Below are 25733 nucleotides of genomic sequence, written 5' to 3' on the forward strand. Positions count from 1 at the left end.
CTTCTACTGCTGCTACTAGAACAGCTACTACTAGGTCTACTACTGCAACTGCTAGTACTATTACTACCACTACTGTTACTACTACCACTATTGCTACTGCTACTACAGTTCCTACTACTACTACAACAATTACTCCTGCTAGTACTACTGCTACTGCTTCCACTACTACTTTTACTGTAGTAGAAGTAGTAAAAGCAGCTTTTAGCTTAATTTTTTTTTTCCTCCCAGGTTCCCAGTTGAGAACAACAGCATTGTCCCTGTCTCTTGTTTTGCCACCAGCAAAAGAGCGGTGACCTGTTTTAGGCTCCAACCAACACTAACAATGATGCTGTAGCAGCAGCTATAGTAGCATTTCCCATTCTCTGTTCTATGTTCAGTGGAAACATACTTTTATCTATCAGAGGGGTGAAAGGTAATAAAGGAAGTGGTCTTCTTCCTTTTCATCGTACAGTTTCACTTGAGTGAAGCGAGGTCTCATGCAGTGTGAGTGAAAGAGCACATGCACACTGACAAAATGATGGTCCAGACCGAAAGATACCATTTATGTGTCTTGTAAACCTGTAAGAATGACCGGTCACTGCCATGCGTGGAGAGGAGTTTCATGTAATCAGTCTCCATGTTTTCTCCTCTCATAGAGACGTCTGTACCAAACAACTCCACATATTCCCTGATCACTGGGCCTAATCTTCAAGGAAACAATGAAGGTGACTTTAATTATTACCTTTTCATGTTGGTTGCACTTTAAAATACTCTAAAAACAGTGTCATTTGAATAATAGGGATGGGGCGATATATGACAATCCGTATGTTGTGTCAGGAACATGACTGGTGATATCAGCTCCATATTATTCTGCTGTAATAATCACTAATGAGACTATTTTCAAAATGTTGAGCAATGAACAGATGGTAAAAGTTTCTTCCCAAATGAAAGAGGGGCAAATGTATTTTGTATTTTTCCCCTCTTTAATTTCACCACAAATTGGATTCTGCGACGATAACAGGAATTGGACACGACTTTTTCACCTGTTGAAAGGTGACAATGTCGTGTCCAACCTTAACCTTAACTTTGGTTAAGTTTAGGGTTAGGGATTGGATCATGATAACAAAAAAACAAAAAAAAACACTTTTAAAACGTCCCTCCCATTAGAAAACTTGTTGTTATGAGTTGGAAATTGAAGGTTCACACGCTGACTTTCCACTGCGCTATTTCAGTGTCAGACTACTTCCTCTTTCTACTCATGTCTCCTCCACTGCATTAAACATCTGTTGTCTGCTGTGTGTGTAGTCTTTCCTCAACATTGTGCTGCTGTCAGGTGAAAACACAGATCTGCAGATAATAGGTTTTTCAGGAATATGTGGAGGAGAATTTTTAATTTCCTGATTTTTTTTTACTGTAATTATACACTGGAGGTTTAAACTGTTTTCACTGGTCCAGGAGTCATGAAACTCACTTTCACTTCAAGTAAGAAAAAAGAAAAACACCCGACTTGGCAGTTAGACAGTTTTCTCCAAACCACAGTGAAAGGTTTTAACACATTTTGCAAGAACACCCCGTGATAGAATGATGCAGTGTTGCTGTATAGTGATCATTGTACAGATCATTAATCAATATGAGTGATTAATTTGTCACATAAGAGGATAACATCATGTATTTTTTAAATATTGAACTATAGACACACATAATGTTTCTTTTTTTTTTTTTTTTTTTTTTACCCCAAATGGAGGAATAACCTTTTAGAATGAAAGCCTTCATTACTGACATTCCTGTACATGGTTATTAATAAATGACTCTAACTAAATCTTATTGTTTTACAGAAACTCCTCTGGATCAAAGAGAAAACTTCTTCTCCAACTAACTACAGACATTCATCCAAATAACTGACACATTGATTTTCTCTTCAGAACAATCAAATGTGGTTCAATTTAATTGTTTTTATTGCAGAAAGTATGTATATACAGTATATAAAATATTGTTTATTTTATTTTACAAAATGATATATCGCACATAATATTTTATTTAATTTTTTTGTTTTCACTTAGGACTGAATGAATGTTTAATGAATAAAATAAAAGAGATGTTAAATGTCTAGCTTCCATAATACATGTGTGATGACCTCTAATCTCCAAATTTGCCATTTTGTTAAATTTTTTTTACTTTGACTGACAGCTGACATTTTAGAACTATAAGCCAAACCATTGATAATGCTCCGTAAAAAGAAATGTAAAAAAGAACCCCATCATTTCCTGAAAACACACACACACACACACACCCACACCCACACACACCTCGGGTGACTGGATGAGTTTGCGGTATAAACACCTACAAGTTCACATGATGTACAACATGACGTGATGATTTAAGATAATGAAGCTGTTTCCTGAGAAGTGTGTGTGTGTGTGTGCGTGTGTGTGTGTGTGTGTGTGTGTGTGTGTGTATTCGGCTCTGATTGACAGCTGACATAATCCTTCTACATTGGACTGACAGTGTGTATTAAAGTGGAACAATGGCGGCCCCTAATGGCAGTGGGACATAAATGTATGAATTTCTGAAAGTTTGAAGGACTACATTACCCAGAAATCCTGTAATGTGGCTAAATTTCAGTGGGTGGAGGAGGTGAAGAGGTTCAGCCATCACAGCTCTCTCCGGACGGGACGCTCACTCACTTATTTTGGCTGGTTACTCTGAAATAAAATGTCTTTTTTTTTTTTTTTTTTTTAAATCAATCTGTGTATTGTTTTCCAGAATAGCAAAAAACAAAAACAAAAAAATAGACAGTAATTACAGAAAACCTTCAGAAAGCAGTAGATAGATGAAGAAAAGGGAATGTTTTAGAATAAAAAAGTTAATTTGAAATCCAGTTTACAGATCATGCTGAGGTCACTGGAGTATTGTCAGGGTGCTGTGACCTCTGACCCCTGACCTCTGTACTAGCGGCTGCTTGTAATGATGATGATCTAGGAGTTATTATTATTTAAATATTTTTTATTAAGTTTTACAGCAGTTATACAACAATTAAACAGAAGCAACATCAATTAACATTTAGACAATTCACTCACACAAACACACTTGTACCTTTACCATCCATACAAAAACACCTGTGCTCATTTCTTTAACAGGAGAAGAGAAAAAACAAACAAAAGATCTAGGAATTGAAGCTTATTCACAGTGGTGGAAAGTAACTAAGTACATTTACTCAAGTACTGTACTTAAGTACAATTTTGAGGTACTTGTACTTTAATTGAGTATTTCCATTTTATGCTACTTTGTACTGTTTTAGAGGGAGATATTGTACTTTTTACTCCATTACATTTATTTCACAACTATAGTTACTAGTTACTTTTCAGATCAATATTTTATATTTAAAACATTTGATCATCTTTATAAAATAACTATAAAATAGCATTGTTATAGATTAGACTACCCAAAAGTATAGCTAAATTGTTAAGATTAGCTTCACATTGACAACTTTAAAATGCTGCTTACATGTTCATGTATGTCAATAAATCAGTATTAATATTCCAATAATTTATGAAAAATATAACTTTCTAAATGGGGACAGTTTGCATAATGAGCACGTTTACTTTGATACTCTTACATTTTGCTGCCAATACTTATGTACTTTTACTTAAGTAAGACTTTTACTTGTAATGGAGTATCTTTACATTGTTGTATTGTTACTTTTACTTAAGTAAAATATCTCAGTACTTCTTCCACCACTGCTTATTCATTGTAAGTCACCTTGGTGTCAGCTAAATGCTTCAGATGTAAACACACAGTCATTCATAGAGTGTGGATGTAAGGAAGAGGAAGAGAAGAAGAGAGGAGGGTGAAGTCTGGTAAACACTTCACAGTCGGTCCGCTCTCTCCGCGGCTCTGGGTTTATTTTCTCCTGCTAACATGCCGAGTTTCTTCTTCTTCTGTCTCCTGACGCTTCTCGCCTCCTGCAGTGAAACCTCCTCAGGTACAGTGGGAGGCTTCATCATTACATTCATGTTACATTCATCCATACTGTTTGGAGATTAACATTCATATTATATTCATTTTACATTGATTTTTACATTAGTGGCACATTACATATATGCAAAAGTGTTGCCACTGATGTCCAATACTGTTTTCTGTAGAAAGAACATTGCAATAACAGACAAATTGTTGTGTATTATTGAGTTTTTGTACCAGAAAATCTCAAAAGTGATCTGTGGAAATGAAAACCTGTATATGTAAAGAAAAACAGCCTTGTGTTTAGCTTGTCCACCATGCAGTTAATAATAATAATCACTATTTGTTTTGCTCTTTTCTAAAAAATAATGTCCCTTTTTTTTAATCTTTTTTTAAGTGTTTACACCTATGTGAAGCTTTATTCTAAAGTGGTGTTGTCATTTCTATTTTTTTTTTTTTTTTTTTAGCAGAGAGGAGGATGAAATTTATTTCAGTTTAGGAAAGGTTCACATGAAAGTCCAACTTTAGGGAATGTAGATTTTTTTTTATAATAATGTGCCTTTCATACACTGAAATAGTAAGATAAAAGTAATTAAATTAAATAAAATAGGAATTAGATTCTTTAGATCTAATTAGAATTACAGTAGAAGTACATTTTTGATGTTATGTAATTGGATTTGTTTCATAAAGCCAGGGTTCAGACAGTTTTTACAGTCCATAGGAACATGTAATCTATTCTATACGTTTGAAGACAAAATGCTATCACCACTGTCCATTTTGTAATCAATAACGATTACACATGCATTAACTATAATAATATCTGACATGGCAGATGCCAGTGAGCGTGTGGTTGTGCGGCACAGCATGTTTCCATGAGATAAAAGAGGAATGGAAGCTAAAACAGGAAACTAACCGTCTAAAACTGACCATCAGCAGGATATGAGTGATACAGTCTGGCTCATCAACCCATAAATATACACAACTGGATGGCATCTACTGAAGCCTTTTAGAGAGTTTCATTCCACAATGACATTAAAAAAGAGAGGGGAAAAAAACCTTTATTTATGCAGCAATTTTCTACACATTTATGCTTTATCACTTTATGAAGGGTTAAAAAAAAAAAAAACTACTGAACTCTAAACTGTTGAATTTCAGGAAGCCAAACTTTTGGATATATGTTGTTTTGGAAGAAAACCCTTCCAGTGCGTCTATGAGAATGAAAACCACAGAACAGTCAGATGCTGTAAATCTCCATATTGACCAGTCAGATGGCTGCTGGACGTTTTTATTATAATTTTTACTTTTTTTTTTTTCTTTTTTTTTTATTAAACTTCAGTAATTCTGCTCTGCTGGCTCCTTTTATCACAAGAAATCCAGTTTTCACCAGCTGACAGACCAAATATCTCTTGTTGCTCTGGGCTGGGAACATTTTCAAACTGTTATTCTATTCTATTCTATTCTATTCTATCTTTCCTATTCTATTCTATTCTATTATGTTTCTTGTCATTTTGTTTCATTTCCTTTCGTTTCATTTCTATTTCTGCTCTATCTGATTCTATTCTACAGCATTTCTATTCTATTCTGTTCCATTCTATTCTATTCATTTTGTTTGTATTCTATTCTATTATATACACCTCTATTCTATTTCTATACTATTCATTTCATTTGCTTGTATTCTGTTCTATTCTATTCATTTTGTTTTAATTCTATTCTGTTTTATGTCTCTCTCCCCGCCTGTCTCTCTCCCTGTCTCTCTCCCTGTCTGTCTGCCTGTCTGTCTCTCTCCCTGTCTCTCTCCCTGTCTCTCTCCCTGTCTCTCTCCCTGTCTGTCTGTCTGTCCGTCTGTCTGTCAGCAGTGACCCGTCTGTCTGTCCCGGAGCAGCACCACCTCTGTCTGTCCTGCAGTGACTCGGACAGCGTCATCTGGACTCACCGAGACAGGAGGGTCGTCGCCACCAAAAAGGGAAACTACGAAACCAACCAGAACCGCAACAAGTACCGTCTGCGGGCCGACGGGTCGCTGTGCGTCCTGGAGCTGGACGACTCCGACTCCGGACGCTACTGCTGCAACGACCGGCTGCGGGCCGAGGTGGAGGTGCTGACGGGTAAAACACAGCAGAGTATGGGTTAGAAGACAAAATCCGCAAAAACAAATAGAGGGAAGTCACAAATGTCACGTGATCCACAAAGTAATGTGAAGCGATCCACAAATATGTAAAGACCAGTTCACATGCACATTTTTTTTTTTATCCACAAATGCGTAAAGACCATTTCATGTGCACATTTGCGATTCTCCAAATGCGTAAAGACCAGTTCACATGCACACTTTTGATCCACAAATGATAATTTTACATGCATTTTTTTTTTTTGCTCTGAAAATGTGTCAATTTTAACACAATTGTAATACCTATACTATTTTTTATTTGAAATGAAAATACATTTTTATTTTAAGTTAAGCATGTTTGTAAATTATTCAATATTTTTGTGGGTGTGAGTTTACAAAACACAAGTGAAAAATACATGTGGAAGGTGAAATATTGGTACACACACATTGTCTTCTGTGGGTTTCAGTTATTTAAGTCCAATAAAAACCTCCATAGTAGTCTGGAGGCAGAAATAACCTTGAAGGTTGAGTTGAAGTCAGAACAAAACAGGGTAACACTTTATAATAACCATCATTAATAAATGGTAAATTGATAGTTAATTAAACTTTAGTTAATAGTTATTTTACTGTTAACAAACAATGAAATGATCATTAATAATGTTTACTAATTATTAGTAATGCTATAATTTCTGTTATTTTATCATTCGTTTGTGTAATATAAAATCATTTGTTTATAAATTATATATTGTATCATAGCTTTTTACCCTTTTTACCGTCTCTTATCAGCTATAAAATACCTATTAACTAAAGTTGAATTAACTAGCATTAGCATTTCAGTTGTGTGTTGCTTCTGTAATTTGATGCCTACAGGGCAGAGGTGGAAAGAAAACTAAAACTAAAACATCCTACTCAACTAGAAGTTCTGTTACCTTGCTGCTATACACCTGTTGTACTGTATAGAAGATGACATCACCGGCACCAAAAATCAGCCAATAGCAGTCAGCCATTTAATTCAATAGCATGCTTTTTACTATTAGATTTCAGTATTTACACAGATTTGGGTTTGGGGTTTAGTAACTCTTCAAAGTAATAGTGTAAAAATCTACTTCAGTAAAGTTAAAAGTAGCTCATTTAAAATGTCTTCAGAGTAAAAGTTACTTAGTTCCTTGTTAGAAAAGAGAACGTTGTTAGCTGTGATCTTTTCCATGTGATTCTAAAAGGAGAGAGGACAGAGTTCAAACTGGATTATTATAAGAAAACATAAAGTCAGATGACGCTTCTCTTCTTTGCTGACTGATCTTCACTGTGAATCGCTCCACACCTGGCCAAGACCCACACAATGTGTAGCCTATACATGATTTAACATGTAGTGAAGTAAAATACTTCAGCAACAACATACTTAAGTAAAAGTAAAATTACTAACTTTAAAATATGCTCTCTACTGCAGACACACTTTGTGATTTAAGGTGATGAGAAAGGTTTTTTTTTTCATCTAAATCTTCAGTAAATACTGGAAGAAAATGAAGGGAAAAACATTCAGCGGTGCACTGACTGTCTGTCTGTCTCTCTCTCTGTCTCTTTCTCTCACTCTCTCTGTCTCTCTCTCTCCCTCCCTCTCTCTCTCTCTCTCTCTCTCTCTCTCTCTCTCTTTCTGTCTCTTTCTCTCTCTCTGTCTCTTTCTCTCACTCTCTCTGTCTCTCTCTCCCTCCCTCTCTCTCTCTCTCTCTCTCTCTCTCTCTCTCTTTCTGTCTCTTTCTCTTTCTCTCTCTCTGTCTGTCTGTCTCTCTCTCTCTTTCCCTCTCTCCCTCCCTCCCTCCCCAGGTCATGAGTTCATGGTGTCTGCAGGCCGGACCCTGCTGCTGCCCTGCAGCGGCTCCAGTAAACCCAAACTGAGGTGGTTCCACAAGAGGGATGGCGGGCGGCGGGAGACCATCCTCACCCGCTTCAAAAACGGCACGGAGAAGCTGGAGAGGGAGGAGAACCGGAGCCGGTTCAGCCTTGACCAGGACGCCCTGCAGATCCTCGACCTGCAGCCAGAGGACGCTGGAGAGTATTGGTGTAACAAAGAGCCGGAGGACAAGTTCATCGTATGGACAGGTGGGTCACTTTCTAAATACCTTCATTTAACCAAGCAGTCAATTGTAAACAAATGACTTAATTTCCCAAAGAATATAAAAAGAAAAGAAATAGAATAGAATAGAAACTCTGTGTAAAAATGATTCCCTGAAGTTCATCATTCAACCCTGAATTTCCCCGAGGGGATTAATAAAGTGATATCTCATCTTATCTTATCTTATTTTATTAGTATTTGTAAAATATAGAGGATCTAGAGTGTGAAATTGTTATCAATTTGTCTGATTTGACTGATTTTGTTAGAGTAGGTGTTACTTTTTCAAATGGCAAATATCTTCTCTGTGGAACTTTTTAACTCTCATTTACAACAAAATAATATGAGAAAGAGTTTTATTTTTGAAATATCACAGTCTGTTATGAAAATGTCTCTTGTGAGATACACTTTATTAATATAAAATGCAGTCACTGCGTGAGAAAAATAATTTTCAAAAGTATTGTTGGTTCATAAGTGGGTTGTAAATCGTTTAGTAGCATTATAGGTCTAATTTTTTGTTGATATTTTTGTTGAAATCCAAATCCTAGTCATGACTTTTGACACCTTTGATTTTGACACAAAATGAAGGTTTACTGTTTGCCTTTGTAGGACAGTACTGACCAGATACTTATTTCAAAGACCAGGTGTGATGCATCAATCTTGAGAGGAACATTTTCATTTTGATTGATCAGGTGTTGAATCGTTATTGATTAATTTAAGATTTTTTTAATCTTTCTGATTTAACAGTACAACCAGATCAAACCAGCATCCAGCCTACCATCATCACTGCAACCCCCACTGTGATGAAAACAGGTATGATGTTCTTTCACCATCACAGCAACACACACCTGGTTAAACTGAATTTTCTAGCATATTTCTTATACAAAAACAGCTGGTCTCACAACATTTTATGAAATGAGTACAATGTCTTAAAAAAATAAGAATAATAACGTGAATAAAATACAAATAACGAGCTCCGTGCAGAAATCTGTTTCTCCAGCAGGAAAGGAAACATGAGTAGAAACGGCTGAAACAGCAATCGACCCGGGTTCAATTCCCAACTCAAGTTTTCTACTGGGAGGGAAGGTTTCATTGTCAGAGCTTTTTCTTATGTAACATGACCAAAACCTTAACCTAACTTTAACCACATCATTTCAGCACGGAACAGGAGAAAATGTGATGTTCAGTTTGTGCTGTTGGCAAAATCCAGTTCACAGTGGAGGAACGAAATGTTCACATAACCCATGTCCACAGCTGGTAATCTGCCTTTCAGAGTTCGTGCTCATTTCACTAAATCTAGAGAGACAGAGCTGCCAAAAGAACAAGACTTGCATCAAATCTATTTCTATTCATTTTAGTCAATTCTTTAATTATCATGTTTAAACTAATTGGAGGAGCAGACAGGTGTAGTTTGCTACACCCACAGCACAATAAGAGGCAGAGAGGTTAGACTATATAAAAGTAAATTTAACTTTTCTGTGATCACCAACTTACACTATCGGAATTTTCCTGATGAGGTAAACCCCACCCATCTGGTTCTCCATGCAGGATAAAACAAACGCTGACAATTATTAGTGTTAAAACTGTTTGAACCTAATTTGGTGTGTTTCGTGTTCTCCCTGTTCTGTTTCCCAGACGTTGTTGAAAGGAAGAAGAAGGAGAAGAGGCCTGAGAATGGTGAGTCATGTCAGTTCTACGTTTCAGTTTCTCATACACCTACTGTAAACCACAATTTGTGTATTGGATAGACCCAAAGCTGAACCACTTTTGAAACGTGTCTTTTCTATTTGCGTCCCTCAGTTCTGGTGATGATCGCTGTGGTCGGGTTGGGTGTGATGATCCTGCTCATGGCTTTAGTCTGCGTTCTGCTGACCAGCATGAAGTGCAGGAGGAAGAGGAAATACAGAAGAGCAGGTAGATGATCTAAACAGAGTCATTCCTATGTTCTCAGGGTCCTATGTTCCCAGGGTTCTACGTTCCCCAGATTTATACGGCACATAATGGGAACATGACAAAGGGTCCTATGTTCCCAGGGTCCTATGTTCCCAAGGTCCTATGTTCCCCAGTTCTACATATGTGCTCTCCCAGGGTCCTATGTTCCCAAGGTCCTATGTTCCCAGGGTCCTATGTTCCCAGGGATCCTATGTGCCCAATGTCCTATGTTACCAGGGTCCTATGTTACCAGGGTCCTATGTTCCCAAGGTCCTATGTTCTCAAGGTCCTATGTTCCCCAGCTCTATGTAGCACATAACAGGGACCTGAAAAAGATGTTCCCCAGCTCTGTATTCACTTAATATGGTTAGTTAGGGTTAGGGTTAGGTTTAGGTTAGGGTTAGGGTTAAACATAGGACCCTGGGAACATAGGACCCTGGGAGAGCACATATGTAAAACTGGGGAACATAGGACCCTTTGTCATGTTCCCATTATGTGCCATATACGTCTGGGGAACATAGAACCCTCGGAACATAGATATGCTCCAGATCTAAACCACAGGTTGGTAAAACCCGGGACTGATGAATGATTAACTCCTTAGCAGCTTCCCTTAAAAACCTCCTGTCAACACTGAACAATTCTCCACCTTGCTGTTACACCCAAACACATCGTTCCTATCACTAAATTTTAAAGCAATATTCCACTTAGTTTTAACATGGGGGGGTTAGCTATTTGGCACTTGACCGACCATGAAAACCAGAATATAATCTACTCACCAAGATCAGATGCAGCTGAATGAGTTTGTAGCATTTGAATGAGGCAACAAAAATATCCTGAAAACTGACATTTTAACAAGTTTGTGAACAGATTCAACAACAGATCCTGCTGTAAGACAACAAAGCATCCTGGGTCCGTCATCATTTTGCATTTCTATTCTTGGTTTACACTAAAATTAGTATTTAAAAATAAAAGTAGATCCGGTCTCCCAAACAGGAACTATCTCTCTTAAATCGTATCCCTCCGTATTTTGCTATTTTGCCAAATAGCATTTTTATTGATAGTAGAGCACACAGGTTTTCTTCTATCAATAAAAATGCTGTTTGGTGGGATTCTGTTCTGAAGCATCAGACCAACAGTCAGCTGGAAATCACAGCAGCAGGATCTGATGTTGAATCTGTTCACCAACGTGTTCAATGTCCGTTTCCATTCAAATGAATGGGAAGAAAAAATCTGAACGCTACAAACTCGTCCAGCTGCATCTGATCTTGCTGAGGAGATTATATTCTGGTTTTCATGGTGGTCGAGAGCCGAAAAACCTCCATGTTAAAACTAAGTGGAATATTGCTTTAAGTTAAATTGATTTCTTGACCCTGCAAACGTCTTTGCATTTGGATTCAAGGCACTGTCTCTGTTGGTTTTAAAGCTAAAAACCAATAATCATCTAATCGTGGAAATCCCAGATATGAATCACCCCCAAAATCTAGTTAATTGTTCCTTGAAACAAAACTGATCTGTTCACCAAATTTCATGGAAATCCGATCTGAAGTTTTTTAGATATCTTGCTGACAGACAAACTAACAACAACTAAACTCCTTGTTGGAGGTAAAAAAAAAAAACACTTACACTGTATATTTTCAGAGATATTTTGAGAAACATCTTTATCAATGGTACAAGCAAGTTGCCTCACAAGTTACATCTTTTATTTACCATCGTTACCCTCTTTCCTCTGCAGCAGCCGGAGAGAGGCAGGAAGACACTGAGCTGCAGCCGTGGAGCTCCAGCAGACAGAAAGGTGAGAACAACGAGCCGTCCGAAAATTAACACTTAATCCAATTTTATAGAGTTTTGAAAAAGAAGAAGAAAGACTCTATCACTGTCACAGATCCATCCATCACGTCACTGGGTTGTTGTGATTCAGACTGACAGATTGAATTCTTATTTGTGATGAATTCGTATCTCTGATGAAAGTCTGAGTGCCTAAAATGTCACTTTCATTTTTACACTAAGATACAAATAAATAACTTCTCTTTTTTGCATCTAAGGAGCCATGTTTTGTTCTGTTTTATCACTGTGCAGGCCTTTTTCCTGTATTCTGCATTCTTTTCAAAGTGGTAGGCCTAATTTTGCGAACATCTTTGTTGCTCAGCGCTCATTGCTGTGGCGTTTCTGCACTGCACTTCCCACAGATCACCTGTCAATCAAACACTTTGCTTATGCTCTTTTCCTGCACTGTCCCGCTGCAGCCTCACAGCAGTCACTCACACACACACACACACACACACACACATTTGTTATCCCACAGAGCCTGAGGTCCCGGCGGAGGAGAGCATCCACTACGCCTCTCTGGGCAGACAGAACTGGAGGGAGCGGCACATCCGGACCCAGCCGGAGCCGAACCACAGCGTCATCTACTCCTCCGTCATCACCAGGCCGGCCGGGAAGTAGACCGCAGACTCCCGCTCACTATAAAGCACAGCTCCGGCCATTTTGGACTTGGACTTAAATAAATTGACTATAAAGAAACTTACGTCTTGTATGCCTGGATGCTTCTCTCCACTACAGTCCACTACAGTGGAGCACATTACACCGGTCCTCAAATCACTGCACTGGCTTCCTGTGTGTCAAAGGATAGACTTTAAAATCCTATTACTAGTCTATAAAGCACTAAATGGTCTCGGGCCCAAACACATTTCTGATTTGCTTGATTTGCTTGTACGTCATGAAGCACCCAGACCCCCTCAGGTCATCTGGGACAGGTTTACTCAGTGTTCCCAGGATCAAAACCAAGCAAGGTGAAGCAGCTTTTAGTTTCTATGCTCCCCACCTGTGCAACAAGCTTCCTGAACACCTGAGGTCTGCTAAAACTGTCAGCTCATTTAAATCAGGGCTTAAAACATTATTGTTTACTGCGGCTTTCCAATAAATTAAATACAGAACTTCTTTTTCATCTTTAACTATTTATTTGCTTGTTTTTATTTTTATTGTCTTTTAAATGCAATTTTAATGTATTTTTGTCTTCTTGCTTTTAATGTCCTTTAAATGCAATCTTAATGTCCTATTTTTAATGTGTTTCTATGCCCTTGTAAAGCACTTTGAATTGCCTTGTGTCTGAATGGTGCTATATAAATAAAATTGCCTTGCCTTGCCTTGCCTTACAGTCCTAACAGGCAAAAATCAACCCCAAAAGCACTCAAAGCATGTCTTTTTCAACATATTGATTCTCACTCTGTAACTAAGATATGTATATATTTATTTTTCAGCTTATCTGTGACCTGACAACTGTAACTTTTGCACTACTTTACAAATCAGCACATGTAAACAGGCGATAAAGAGTAAAGAAAAAGTAAAGTGCTGAAGAAAGTAAAGAAAAAGTGCTAAAGCAATGGTACATAGCATCAAAACTGTAGGAGAAAGGCCTGACTTTAGATAACTTTCCTTTTACCAACATGCCTCATGGACAGTGGATTCTACATATCACTACACACATACTGTATATACAAATAAGCTTTTTATCACAATGTGCATTCAGGCAGCGTGACATATAGTAACAGTAAGTTTGATGCTTTTACCTCAATTTCTTAAATTTGAAAAAACTGAAAAAAAATAAAATAAAATAAAAAATGTTTATGTCAGTGATACAGTAGATTATGCAGGCTGTCTGTTACAGTGTTGTACAAGCTCTCTATAGCAACAACACAATGTTGTAACAATGTTACAATAAAATGTTGTTTATGATCAATGTGCGTATTGGTTTTTGTAGTATTTATCTATTGAAAAGAAAAAAAACTGAACATATTTATGCTGTATGTGTGTACATAACTGTTGAGGAAATTAATCGCAGTTCATGAGAAATTCAAGAGACCAGCATTTCTAAAAAGTTAAAGCAGCAGATGTTTAAAAATGTTATAAAAATGTCAGCAAAAGCTCTTTACATTCACAGAGAGACAGAGAGAAAAGTGCTTTTTTTCCCTTTTTTTCCCCACCATATGATAGGTTTCATTCCAAAATGCTTTATATCTATTTTTGACAAATTCTGATCCTTGAATTGATCAACTTCAGTGGAAACCCAGAATGTGCTTCACCTTCATGCCAGCAGTCATTTGGTATTTAGATATCTCACTTTGGAAAGAAACTCATTTATAAAAACTCATGTTATGTAAAAAGATTGGGTGTATGACTCATTGTTGGCCAGTTTATGAACTCAAAGCAGTAATTGCAATGAACAACCATTTTTACAAACGCTCAAAGGAATCATTTACATTCATAGTCAGAACAGTTTTAACAGTTTTAACAGTAAATACAGACATTGATACTAAAAAAAGAAAGAAGCTATTCCATCCCTGGTCTTATGATCCGTCCATCACACCTCTGAGTTTCTGCTACTGGCCACTGTTGAGTATGTGACATCTTCCCCGGCCAATCCCGCCCCTCCCTGGGCAGAGGGGCGGGGCTTGTCTGCATACTTCAGGCTGGCATAGTGCAAAGCCACTTCCTACAGAGAAAGGGAGCCAGACAGGATTACTGTAAAGGCAGAGGAAACCTGTGGATCTCTAACTAGAGCTGACACTGTTGCATGATCACTGAACCAAACTAAACCATTGATAATTGTAATATAAATAAATAAATAAATGCATTGAGTTTAATAAGAAAATCAACCTGTTCCTCTCAATTCCTGCAAAACTGACATGAGATAGGCCAACAAGGTTTTCATAGAACACTGGTGACAGAAGATATGAACCTCCACCAATACTAGGGCTGCAATTATAGTGATTATTTTGTAAAATGTCTGACCAGCAGCCAAAAAACACCCAAAGTTTTCATTTTATAATGATATGAAACAGAGAAAAGCAGCAAATCTTAGCGTTTGTGAAGCTGCAGCCAGAAAATGTTTGGTATTTTTACTTGATAAAAGATTAAAACTATTATCAAAATTATAATCGATTAATTTTATGTCAATTCACTAATTGAGTAACTGTTTCAGTAATAATCAATACAATGTCAAATAAAAAAATAGGTATTATGCATAGTAAAATGACAAAAACCAGAGGTTAAATATACATTTATGTTCAAAGTAGAATCTTGAAACTTATATTAGGCTATTCCTTGTAATATTACACTCTACATAGATTAACAGCAGGACAAAGTCACACAATTTACTACATAAGTTAACATTTTACATTTTAGGCATTTATTTTACACTTTAATATCCAGAGCAACTTACAATGAGTGTGACAGTCAAATAAGCTTTGATTCTTACATCACCAACATTACAATTCACCAAAGAGGTCAAAATTCCTGTCATCCTGAAATGATAATTTAAAAGAGAAGTGCGAGAAGAGAATAAGAGCTAAGGAGACAGAAGGAATTTTTTTGTTTTTGATGAGAGTAAATTAGAGCATCATCTACTGACCTCTGCTGTTTTCAGACTGCTGTTTCTATTCACACAGCTACAGCAGCAAACACTTCTTCTACCTGAAGAGAGAGGAGAGGAATCATATTATTTTTCTTGCCAAAAGAAACAACAAAAGCATAAAGACACGCTGCATCATTTGTTCAAATACAGCAAGAAGGATTCTGAGTGGGAGAACTGAACACTTTCTATTTGAAATCTGTGGTTGACAAGGAGCAGAGTGGGAAGTTTTCTCCGACCACCGGACGAATGCTGGGAAATTTGGACTGGGACTCATCAGGATTAGCAGGCAGTCAAACATTGTTCAGAAGTGTTTCCCTACTATAAAAATCTCTTTTGCTGTTAAAACAGTTAGCAAAGAGAGGGAATATTGAAATTTACTGCTGCACTTTGGTCCATAGACAATAAAAAGTTCCCTGTGTTGACAAGATACATACAAAAAAAAGGCAACACTTTGCACATGCTTGTAATAAAGGACTATATAAATAAGCTTGACTTGACTTGCAATGAACTTATTCCAGTGTAATGGATAAGTACACTTACAACAGAAACACTGCTTGTACTCCATGAAAACTCATACGAATACTATTGTCACTGTCGGGTGAAAACCTTGTATCTCCAAAATGTCAGTTTTTCAGGAACTAAAGAAAAACAGCCTTGTGCTTAGCTTGATGACAATGCTAACTTGCAAACTTTATTCAGTGGGTTTGAGAAGATAAATATGATTCATAAGCCAAAGAAGTTGGAGAATTTTCTCTACAAATAGATCAATGAGCATGAAAGCTTTCAGTTTAAGTTAAAACGTGAAAATCACCAAAATTGGAATTAGTGTAAGATGATATTACAATACATTTCCATGGGTTAATATACAGGTTAATACACTGGGAAAAGGCCACTATAAAGTGTGAGTAAAATGATTAAGAAGAGGAATAACATCTCCTCCCTCTGGCCTCTGGTTCATGTCAATCAATCAATACTTTACAGACTTTTTTAGGCTCCTTCTTCCACTTTCTCCCTCTGCTCCAGGGTGGAACTGGCCTGTACACCGATTAGAATCAGATTTCTAGGCATATAATTAGTGGGCAAACACCCAAATCAGATTCTGTACACAGTATCGCCTACTGCATGACTCAGGGGGAAAGGGCAAGTGAAAGCGAAAGTAAAGCTGAAATCAGGCCGGTTGTTTGTGCCTGAGGAGCAACAGACGGGAAGTGAGTTCCTTCTCACGACTTCTCCTCAAGAAAACAACAACTTTGCATAATTCGGATTACAGAAAAGACTGTTTCGCACCGGCATCCACTACCTTCTGTTTCCAAAGGGAAGAGCAAAATCAAGATTCTTCTTTTTCCTCTGACTTGTTTTTCGCCATGCCGGACATGCAGCTGTGTCTGGAGGCCCTGTCAGCGCTCTCCGGCTGTAAAGTGGAGCAGACCAGCGCCGGGTCCCAGCTGACCCCCCAGGACATCGTCAACATCGTGGCCCTCAGGCAGTTCTACAAGCAGGAGGGTTTTCAGGAGCTGGAGTACCCCAGTTTAGGGACTTTATCCCTGAGGGAAACCGACGACGACGTGGATCTGTACAGCTCCCCCCCCGCGCTGACCGAGGGACCGCCCGCCGCCGGGCCGGAGCAGAGCGACAGAACCACGGTCAAGATCAACCCGCAGGACTTCTTCGACCCGCGGTACGACTACGACTTCACACACATAAAGGTAAGAAGAGCTACAAGATAGCTGCAGTATAGGCTTGTGCTGAATGTCTGGGATTTCTCTTTTCTTAATTATTTTCCCCTTATTTGTATTGTTGTTTGTTTATTATTGTTTATTGAACTTTCAGCATTATTACAGGTTCATAAAGAAGATTGTCATTAAAAACACTGAATTATTTTGCTGTTACAATAAAACATCAATACTAGAGACTAAGTAGACTAAACAATTTAAAATGTTGCAATTATCTAAGCTAAAATCGAATATCTCAAATCTAAAATCCGCTGTCATTTAGGAGTCTGCACATATAGGGGATTGGTGATCTCCTGTATCTCTCAGTTCGACATCTTGGGATGGCCAGTTTGTTTGAATTCCTTGTCTGATGACCTGTGAGCTCCTCCCTGAGGGGGGGAAGCCAGTCTCCAAATTTGGACTTTAGCAGCTTTCTGTCAAAGCCAAGACATAGTTGAGTGCGTCTCTCTGATATAGAGTGCACAATGCGAGAGTGCAGAGAGCCTCTGGGTACCCTGAGTGCCTCTGGCCAAGTATGATTTTACAAGCCCGTTTCTGCATGCTTTCCAGCCTTTTAGCCTGGCCGAGTCGGCAGGGCGGGTGGATGCCTCATGTGGCTCATCTGGTAGATTAATGTAAAACAGATTAACTGGTTTCTTGTACTTGTATAATTCTCACTACTACCATATCTTACAGTAATCAACTGTTGTTGTTTGAATGGGCGAGAGAGTGGCTTACTGGTGCCTGAATAACAAAATGAGTGTGACTGAAAGTGAATGAGTAACTGAGCAAGCATGCAAGCTATAGGAAGTGAAATAATGAGTGAAGGAATGTGTGTGTATTGCATAACTGCATCAAACCGTATTCTCAGTTTATCAGGTTTATCAGAGTATCAGGTTTTCTTTTTCACTCCTGCTTCTGTAACTTTAGACTACATGTATCAGCCCCTGGCTGTTTACATGCTCAGAGAAATCTGTTCTTCAGTAACCTGAGTTAGAATAAAAGCTCAGACTGGTTATGAGAAACCCAGTTAAGAGAAACCCTTTCACTTTTGGTTTTCATCATCTGTGCAAACTCAGACTCCCACAGCATTATGGGTACATTTGATGTCATTACTGCTGTTGGGATCATCATTTCCTTTCCCCATATGAGTAACCTACTATTATTATTACTAATATTGCCCAGTCATTGCCCATAATATTGCTGCATCTTTTTTTTTACATGTCTTTGCTGGCACAACACATTTAGACAGGAATATTCTGTCAACTGGTTTATTCATGACAACAGAAAGACTCAATCTCAGGTGTCAAAGGTTCATATTTAAACAGTTGAACCCAAATAAGACCTGAAGTGGAGTATGGCCAATAACCGAGTTACTCTGCATGTGCATGTAAATATCGACACTCACTCACTCCTTCCCTTCTTTCAATCCCTCCATTCCTCGCTCACTTCCTCACTCCCTCCTCTGTTGTCCTGGTACTTTGTGTGTAAGTCACTGTCACCAACTTGGCAACTTTGATACTAGATTTAGCAACTTTTCAGACCCGCTTTACGACTAAATTTCTCAAAAGCAACTAGCAATGAATCTAGTGACTTCTAGTGACATGGGGAACAATACTAATGTGTTGATTCCCAAAGCATTTTGCAGTAAATCTGTATGGCTGATGTCGATGTCTGCTTTATCTAATCCAAGAGGTCTGATGGTCACAGCGCTTCCCATGCACAGTAAGATGGGGAAGAGCAGGATCGGTGCAGCAAATATATTGAAAGGCAAATTTAGTGTATTTCTAGTGACTTTGGAGCAGCCAATAGCCTCTTTTCGTGGAGTTGGCAACACAGGTGTTAAGTACATACTGTGAAATTCAAGAACTTGTCAATATGTTTCTGCACCAAAGCCACTGAGACAAATTCAGTTCATTTTACATTTATCGGTGATTTTTTCTTTTTTATTAGGGACTCTTTTAGCACAACGGCTCTTCCAAGAGTCCAAGTGGTCCAAGTGATTCTGGCTCTGATTCTGTTAATCCCTCTGTCCATCGCAGGACGGCGACACCAAGTTCACGCGGGGTAATGAGCAGTACGTCCGTCCCTGCGGCTGGAACCGGATCGCCCTGCGGGTTCTCAATAAGTACGACGGTGGGGACGGCTGGCTCGGGACGGGAAGCAGCGCCTGGCCCGTCTCCTACCACGGACACAACATGGACGGCTCCATCATCCTGACCCACAAGGAAGAGTCCGCCGACGAGCCCGGGTTTCTAGACGCCGCCGCCGCCTCTATTACCACCAGTGAGACGAAGGGCAGAGGGGTGTACTCCACGGCAGACTTCAAGATCGCCGAGAAGTTCTGCAAGACGTTCAAGTCCCGAGTGGACGGGAAGACGTACAAGGTGGTACTGCAGAACCGGATCAACCCGGAGAAGAGGAAGGAGTGCCAAAGAGAAGACTACTGGCTGATCTACGTGCCCGAGGGGTCCAACGATGTCCAGACGAGGACCATCGTCCAGGACTGCCTCCGTCCGTATGGACTGCTGCTGAAGCAGGTCTGAGTTGAGCCGTGACGCAGCATTTACAGCGTCTTCTGAGTTTTTGGGAGAAATCTTCAAGTAATGATCCATCCAATGAAAGTTATCCTGATTACCAACAAAAACTTACCTGGCAGAACATCACCTAAGACCTTTCCTTTAAGATCCACTAAGATCCACGAAGCAGCACTTATGTCAGTTGATTTGTACTGCTTAGTTGTAATCTTGGTTGGAGAAAATGTAGGAACATCAGGCAAACCAGGTGTAAAAGTTGAAATTTTATTAAAATTAGGCCTGCTTTTTTCTGAAATGGCAACCTCATCCTACTTTAACAACCTATGAATTCTGCCTATTGACCCACCTTGACCTTGTGTTTTTTAACTGAAGACCAAGAGCAGAGTGAGAGAATGTGTTGGCAAACCTAGAGACAATTGTGCCTGACTGATTTCAGTTTTAAAGGGGAACATCCAGATTGTCTTCGTTAAGCAACCCCTCCTTTTTCAGACAGCAAAAGTTGATATTTTAGTATTTTTGTAGTCACTGCTGGCTTTGGGAGTAACGTCTAACTGATCAGATGCATCTTGATTTCTTGATACTTGTCTTAATCAATTTTTTCTCTCTTCAACAGAGCATTAGTTTCTTCATTGTGGTAAATTGTAACCTCAACTCTTAATGTGAAATTGGGTGTTTGTTTATTTGCGCTAAGCACTTTGTGACAAACCTGTTAGAGGTGCTTCAGAAATGAAATTGACTTTCATTCACCTGTTTGTTTGACATCGTACTAATATACACCATATGTGTATGTAATAGGAAATAAAAGGACATTGACAAACATGCAGCTATGGTTTCATTTCTAGAAACATTTGATGATTATAAATCTGAGCAGTAGCGGCCAAAGCCAGTCTAAAGGTCTAAATACTGTGTTCAATTGTACTAAAAGACTATGTTTATGCATAAAGAAGTCGTCATAAAAGAAAACTTGGGCCAAAGAGGTAGAAAGTCCAGTACAGAGAGAACTGCACACAGCCTCTCTACAGCTGCTTTTTGCTGCCATCTAGTGGTGTAATACAGAATGTTTTGTTTTTCTCTCTGGTAACAAATTGATTCTGCATAAAAACCAAACTTCTGCTGAAATAGTGGGATTGAGTTCTTTTGGCAGTAATTTCAGATACGATCATCTCTGCTGATTTTACTCTCTGCTTAGCTCTTAAAAGGGCAATAAATAAGATTTTTACTGTCCCATGGCACAAAATAAGCACAATACTGTATATCTGCAGGGGGGGTTGCTACGGTTGTTAATCAATACCAATGACTAATTAATTCCGGTGATGAGATTTCTGAGATTGCCCCCATGGAAACAAACACACACACACACACACACACACACACACACCTGTTATGAAGCAGAAACCGATGACACAGAGGAGGGAGAGCAGAAGTGAAGCTGGAAAAAGACAGATGACGAGGCTCCAACATGGCGGGCTCCGTCGCTCTCTGGCTGACTCCTCCCCGTCTAGAAATACAAAAATACGCAACATCTTATTTTCCTTCCTTTGGTACAGTTAATCCTCTTTCCAGGCGTGTTTGTCCTATCTGACACCTCTCTAAAGATGGCAGCCACTTGGTTTGGTGTAAATACTGGTCCTGACCCTGCATTTTGTAACTGGAAAGAGCAGATGTTGACATTTGGATGCTTTGTAGGACATGTGACATAACATAAAAAAACACTATTTGGAGGTTGAATTGACCCCCTAACTATAGCAGTGTTATTGGTCTTTAAGCCTTTAGTCCTTGTTCTAGTGTAAAGTGGTGTTTACTGACTGGCTCAGAACTCAGAGCTCCAGCCAAAAAACATCATCCTCAAAAAGTAATTTGGGTATCCGTTTTAATTTTCCTATGAGCCGCTGGAGGATTATAAATGATACTGAAATTATTCTTCAGAAACAGCTGATGGTTTCAGAAAGCAAAATTCTAATTTTGCATGAAGCTGCTGCAGCCTCCTGGTCCCACGGTCCCTGCAGTGCAAGATAAGTTGAATAAAACCCTGCAGGCAAGTAGGCTGGTAGCCAAAACACTGTGTAAATATCAGATGAACCTTCACAACATCATAAAAATATTTTGTTTGTAGCCAGAGAAGGGTTCCTCAGAAATCGTGTCACCTTGGGGAAGAAAACAGAAAAAACCCAAAACAAAAAACCCCTAATATAGCTGAGGTAGTCAACTTGCAAACTGACACTTCCTCTCCTATCAGCCCAACACTGCACACAACTGCTGACTTGACAGCAGACAAACCACTCATTTCCACAGAATTTACTTTTTCCCAGCCTGCTAACTTAGAATATAACAGTGTTTTATTCAGCCTGCCTTCTTACACTGCAGGGACTTGGGGAGGATGATTCTGCAACACTGCATAATAAAAAAAAAAAACATCTTAAATGTGTAATTGGTTATGGTTAATAAATTGGATGTATTTTTAAATTTGAGTTAAAGGGGCTCTATTATAGGAATTCAAATATTCCTCTATACACATACACAGACACTTAAAATTAGATTTTGTTTCAGTGGTTAAATTTAAAGTTATTGCATTTTCAAAAATCCACCTGTTTTTCCAGTCAGTTTCAGTCTTAACTCCAGGAAACGCATCACAGCTGGACTCAGTCCTGATTGGCTCCCTCGCTAAAGAATGACTGAAATTCATCCAATCAGGCCAGTTTGCAGCATTTTAACTTTTTTTTTCAATAGTAGTATGAGAAACTTTCTTATAATTAGGAGATAGTCATAATTTTGAGAAACTTTCTCTTCAATATCACTCAATATCACTATCTCTTTTTAGATAGTAAGCCATAATTAGGAGACAGTATGATAAATATGACTTAGTATCTCATAATTACGATATAGTATCTCATAAATATGAGATAGTAAGTCATTTTTATGAGAAACCTTCTCATCATTATGAAAAACTCCCTTACAGTTCAGGTGATTTTCATCTGCACTGTGAAAAAATGATGTGTTGGATTTTCTTTTAACAGGTGGTGGAAACGGGCTTCCATAAATCTGGCCAAAATAAATCTCGAACCAAACTCAAAACTTGGACAGCTCTTACCTTCGACAGTGAGCTGAACGCCTCTCCCGAAGCAGCCCACCCCATCGCAGCGCCCGGCGCAGAAATACAGCCCGGCGTCCGCCCGCTCCACCGCCCGGATCTCCAGACCGGCCGGGCCGCTCGCCAGCTGTCCCTCGCTGCTCACGCGACTTTCAGTAGCGCTGTGGATGTCGACCGTGCTTTTGTTGAATTTTCCTTGTTTCACGGTGAGCAGAGCGTGCAGCCGGTCTGAGATCAGCCGGTACCAGGTGATATCTGTGCTGGCTGTGAGGTTGCAGGGCAGCGAGGCGTTTCCTCCCGCCTGGACCACCAGGGGCGAGCTGAGAGCCGGGGAGGCCGCGGAAAGGCGAGGGCCGGCGAGGCCTGGAGGGAGGAGGAGAGTGGAACCAGATGTTATGGGCGAGGATGGATGAGGGTCAGACCGATATGTTGGTTTGCCGATACTGGCCTTTCAGTAAATATCAGGTATCGGCCAGTCATGTGGTCCACCTCTGATATGATGGAAGTTCCTCCCTGAACACATTGTGCATTCATGTGCTATCAGATATATCAGGAAAAACAAATTTCCTAAACAGAAATTTTGCTATCTGAGTTTCCAAATTATGACACATGGTGACCTTTAACCTTCTCAACAAGGCGAAAAAAAGGAAAGTTTTGTCTCAGTCAACAGTAAGAAAACACATGGACCTTGTTGTTAGGCAGACTAACCTAACACTTGTTTGAATGAAGTCTAATTAGCTTGTTCAGCTGCAGGACGTCCATATTTGTTAACTGTATGTCTTCCGACAAAATAGCATGTGACAGAAGTGCCGGGTGTCGGACTTTCCCACCAGCACATGGACGCACAAAGAGATACAGAAAAACACTCTAAAACCTGCAATTAAACTATTCTTTGGACATTTTATTCATTCTTTTTAATGAATCAATTGAATTGAATTACTACAACAAGACAAGGTCTGGTGATTGGTAATGATTACCCCATGGACCCCAAGGGTTTTATACCATCTGGAACAAACAGCCCTGTTCAGACTACATCAGTTTTACTAGAGGAGGTCTGGTAATGTAGCTTTTTACTGGAGAGATTCAGTAATTTCTGGTCTTGAAAGTACTTGATTTTTTTTTAAAAATTAAAACATGGCACCCAAACTCATCAGTATATGCTTCTGCTCTCTCCATCCCAGAACTGACACTTCCCATCCTGAGGAAAACCCAGTGATGGAGATCTGACCGCTGGCCTTCTCCATCCCAGTCTGAGCAGGTCAGAGTCCAAGATGGGACTTGAACCAAAAGACATCTGGATTTCTACACCTGAACCACAAGACCCGACCAACCCGCAAAACCTCAGGACCGTTCCACAGAGCCACCAGCAGCCAACCGAGGACTGAAACCCTGCAGCTCATGGAGGGGCGGGTGAGTTCTCTCTCCAGTCACTATGACTATACATCAAGTCTTGTTACGGGAAGTCACCCAGAGGACCGAGGAGTTTAGGAGAAGCGGGACTACAGCCTAACCTCGCCTCCGGCTTTTTGGTTTCATTTCTTTCCATTGTGTTTTAGCTGCCGTAGCCTCGGGACAGACACACCTGACTGTGTCACAGATGATAACAGTTTCAAAATGACTTCACTATGATTTCTTTACGTGACAAAATCATGAGTAAAACAATGAAGTTCCTCTGATGTCTAATTCTGACCAATTTCATGTCTTACCAACCAAAAAAACATGCCAGTCTTTCTAGAATTTCACCAAACAAGACATTGAAAAGTAACTGAAAAACCCTTGAATTTGATGTTCAAGTGAGTGTGGAAAACCCCAATCATGCATGCATCTATCTTTCCATCTCATCCACCCACCCACTCATCACATCTCCATCTATCCATCCATCCATCCATCCATCCATCTGTCCATCAGTGAAATATAATATACATCAACTTACAAAGGAAAGCGACCATCCATAGTAGATCTGCCATAATAACCCAAACTCTCCAGTACCTCTAAATGACTTGCCTGCCTTAACTGACTGATCTGTATACAGTTCAGTTTATTAAAAGGACAAAGTACAGTGGGAGGATATGGTGTGTGCTGATGTTATGCAGAACCAAACACCCTGTAGACCACCGGCGTGCCTTCAGCAGCCTGTGGGTTTGAAGAAAACGGAACAGTAATCATTTTCCGTTTAACACGTCGAGAAAGACTCTCGCAGTGGGCTAAGCTTCATTTGTGGTGAATTAAAACCTGGCCGCCCGCTACAGCTTACCCGTAAGTTTCGTTTCTGCGTCTGCTGAGCTGGAGTCGATTCTTGGGTGAGCAGCAATGAGCAACGACATCACTTCTGGTTTTTTGCCTTCAAAATAAAAGCACATGATTTTTTTTTTTTTTTTTTTTTTTTAAAGAATACAATAAATTATCTCTAATTTAAAGATGAACCGAAAGTTGATGTGAAAAAAGAGATTGAATACAATTAAGTTGGATGCTATTTTCTGATTAGTTATAATGTTATAGGCCTACTAATTTTACACTGCTTTAAAAATGATGAGACTGTATGTGTGTGTGCGACTAGGTAGAAAAACTGATTAACCTACACTCCACAGCTACAGATAGTATTAACAATTCAAGTTGTCCTTAATAACCTAATGTGCCTTTTGTGTTGATATTGGTAGATTTTGACACTTTACAGAGCTTTAGATGACACACTTAGCTGCCCTTGGTGTAAAAAGTCAGAAAATAGTATATCGCCCATCAGCTTAAAAAATATGGAGCTTCTTGTATGCCAATCTTGTTATTTTAGTCTGGCTCAGTGATTAGTAATTATTAGCCTAATTGATTAAGATCACCTACATTAAAAATAAATCTATAAAGTGATTATTTAAATTCACACTTGACACAATAAAACTTCTAATAAAACAA

General features: G+C 39.1%; 4 protein-coding genes across 7 annotated transcripts in view; 3 read left to right on the top strand and 1 right to left on the bottom strand.

Moving 5' to 3' along the window:
• Positions 1-2035, top strand: part of LOC139653002 (mucin-2-like) — a 29235-nt gene extending 27200 nt beyond the window's left edge. For all 3 annotated transcript variants that reach the window (XM_071529941.1, XM_071529942.1, XM_071529943.1), the window contains 2 exons: positions 636-704; positions 1815-2035. In XM_071529941.1, the coding sequence (XP_071386042.1) occupies positions 636-704; positions 1815-1855 (110 nt within the window). In that variant the 3' untranslated portion in view covers positions 1856-2035. The remainder of the gene's footprint in view (positions 1-635; positions 705-1814) is intronic.
• A 1815-nt stretch (positions 2036-3850) lies between these two features.
• Positions 3851-13664, top strand: LOC139653005 (uncharacterized). Of its 2 annotated transcripts, none has more exons than XM_071529947.1 (8): positions 3851-3961; positions 5793-6041; positions 7862-8137; positions 8895-8960; positions 9783-9824; positions 9948-10061; positions 11812-11871; positions 12382-13664. In XM_071529947.1, the coding sequence occupies exons 1-8, from the start codon at positions 3898-3900 to the stop codon at positions 12522-12524; spliced, it is 1014 nt and encodes a 337-aa protein (XP_071386048.1). In that variant the 5' UTR covers positions 3851-3897; the 3' UTR covers positions 12525-13664. The 2 variants fall into 2 exon arrangements, with proteins under 2 accessions (XP_071386048.1, XP_071386046.1); XM_071529945.1 differs by having other exon boundaries at positions 3854-3961; positions 5790-6041.
• Positions 13665-14143: 479 nt separating this feature from the next.
• On the bottom strand, positions 14144-24833 carry LOC139652998 (uncharacterized). The gene is made up of 5 exons (XM_071529937.1): positions 24763-24833; positions 22830-23192; positions 21120-21239; positions 15490-15551; positions 14144-14571 (listed from the first exon to the last, which is right to left on the bottom strand). The coding sequence occupies exons 1-5, from the start codon at positions 24794-24796 to the stop codon at positions 14440-14442; spliced, it is 711 nt and encodes a 236-aa protein (XP_071386038.1). The 5' UTR covers positions 24797-24833; the 3' UTR covers positions 14144-14439.
• On the top strand, positions 16683-20791 carry LOC139653004 (uncharacterized). The gene is made up of 2 exons (XM_071529944.1): positions 16683-17198; positions 19247-20791. Exons 1-2 carry the CDS (start codon positions 16857-16859, stop codon positions 19748-19750), a joined length of 846 nt encoding a protein of 281 aa, XP_071386045.1. The 5' UTR covers positions 16683-16856; the 3' UTR covers positions 19751-20791.
• Positions 24834-25733: the final 900 nt, after the last annotated feature.

This window comes from Centroberyx affinis, unplaced genomic scaffold, assembly GCF_046629955.1.
Source record: "Centroberyx affinis isolate AG114_WGS23_722 - 3 ecotype Tasmania unplaced genomic scaffold, CSIRO-AGI_Caff_v1 ptg001852l_1, whole genome shotgun sequence".
In the NCBI taxonomy this organism is placed as follows: domain Eukaryota; kingdom Metazoa; phylum Chordata; class Actinopteri; order Beryciformes; family Berycidae; genus Centroberyx; species Centroberyx affinis.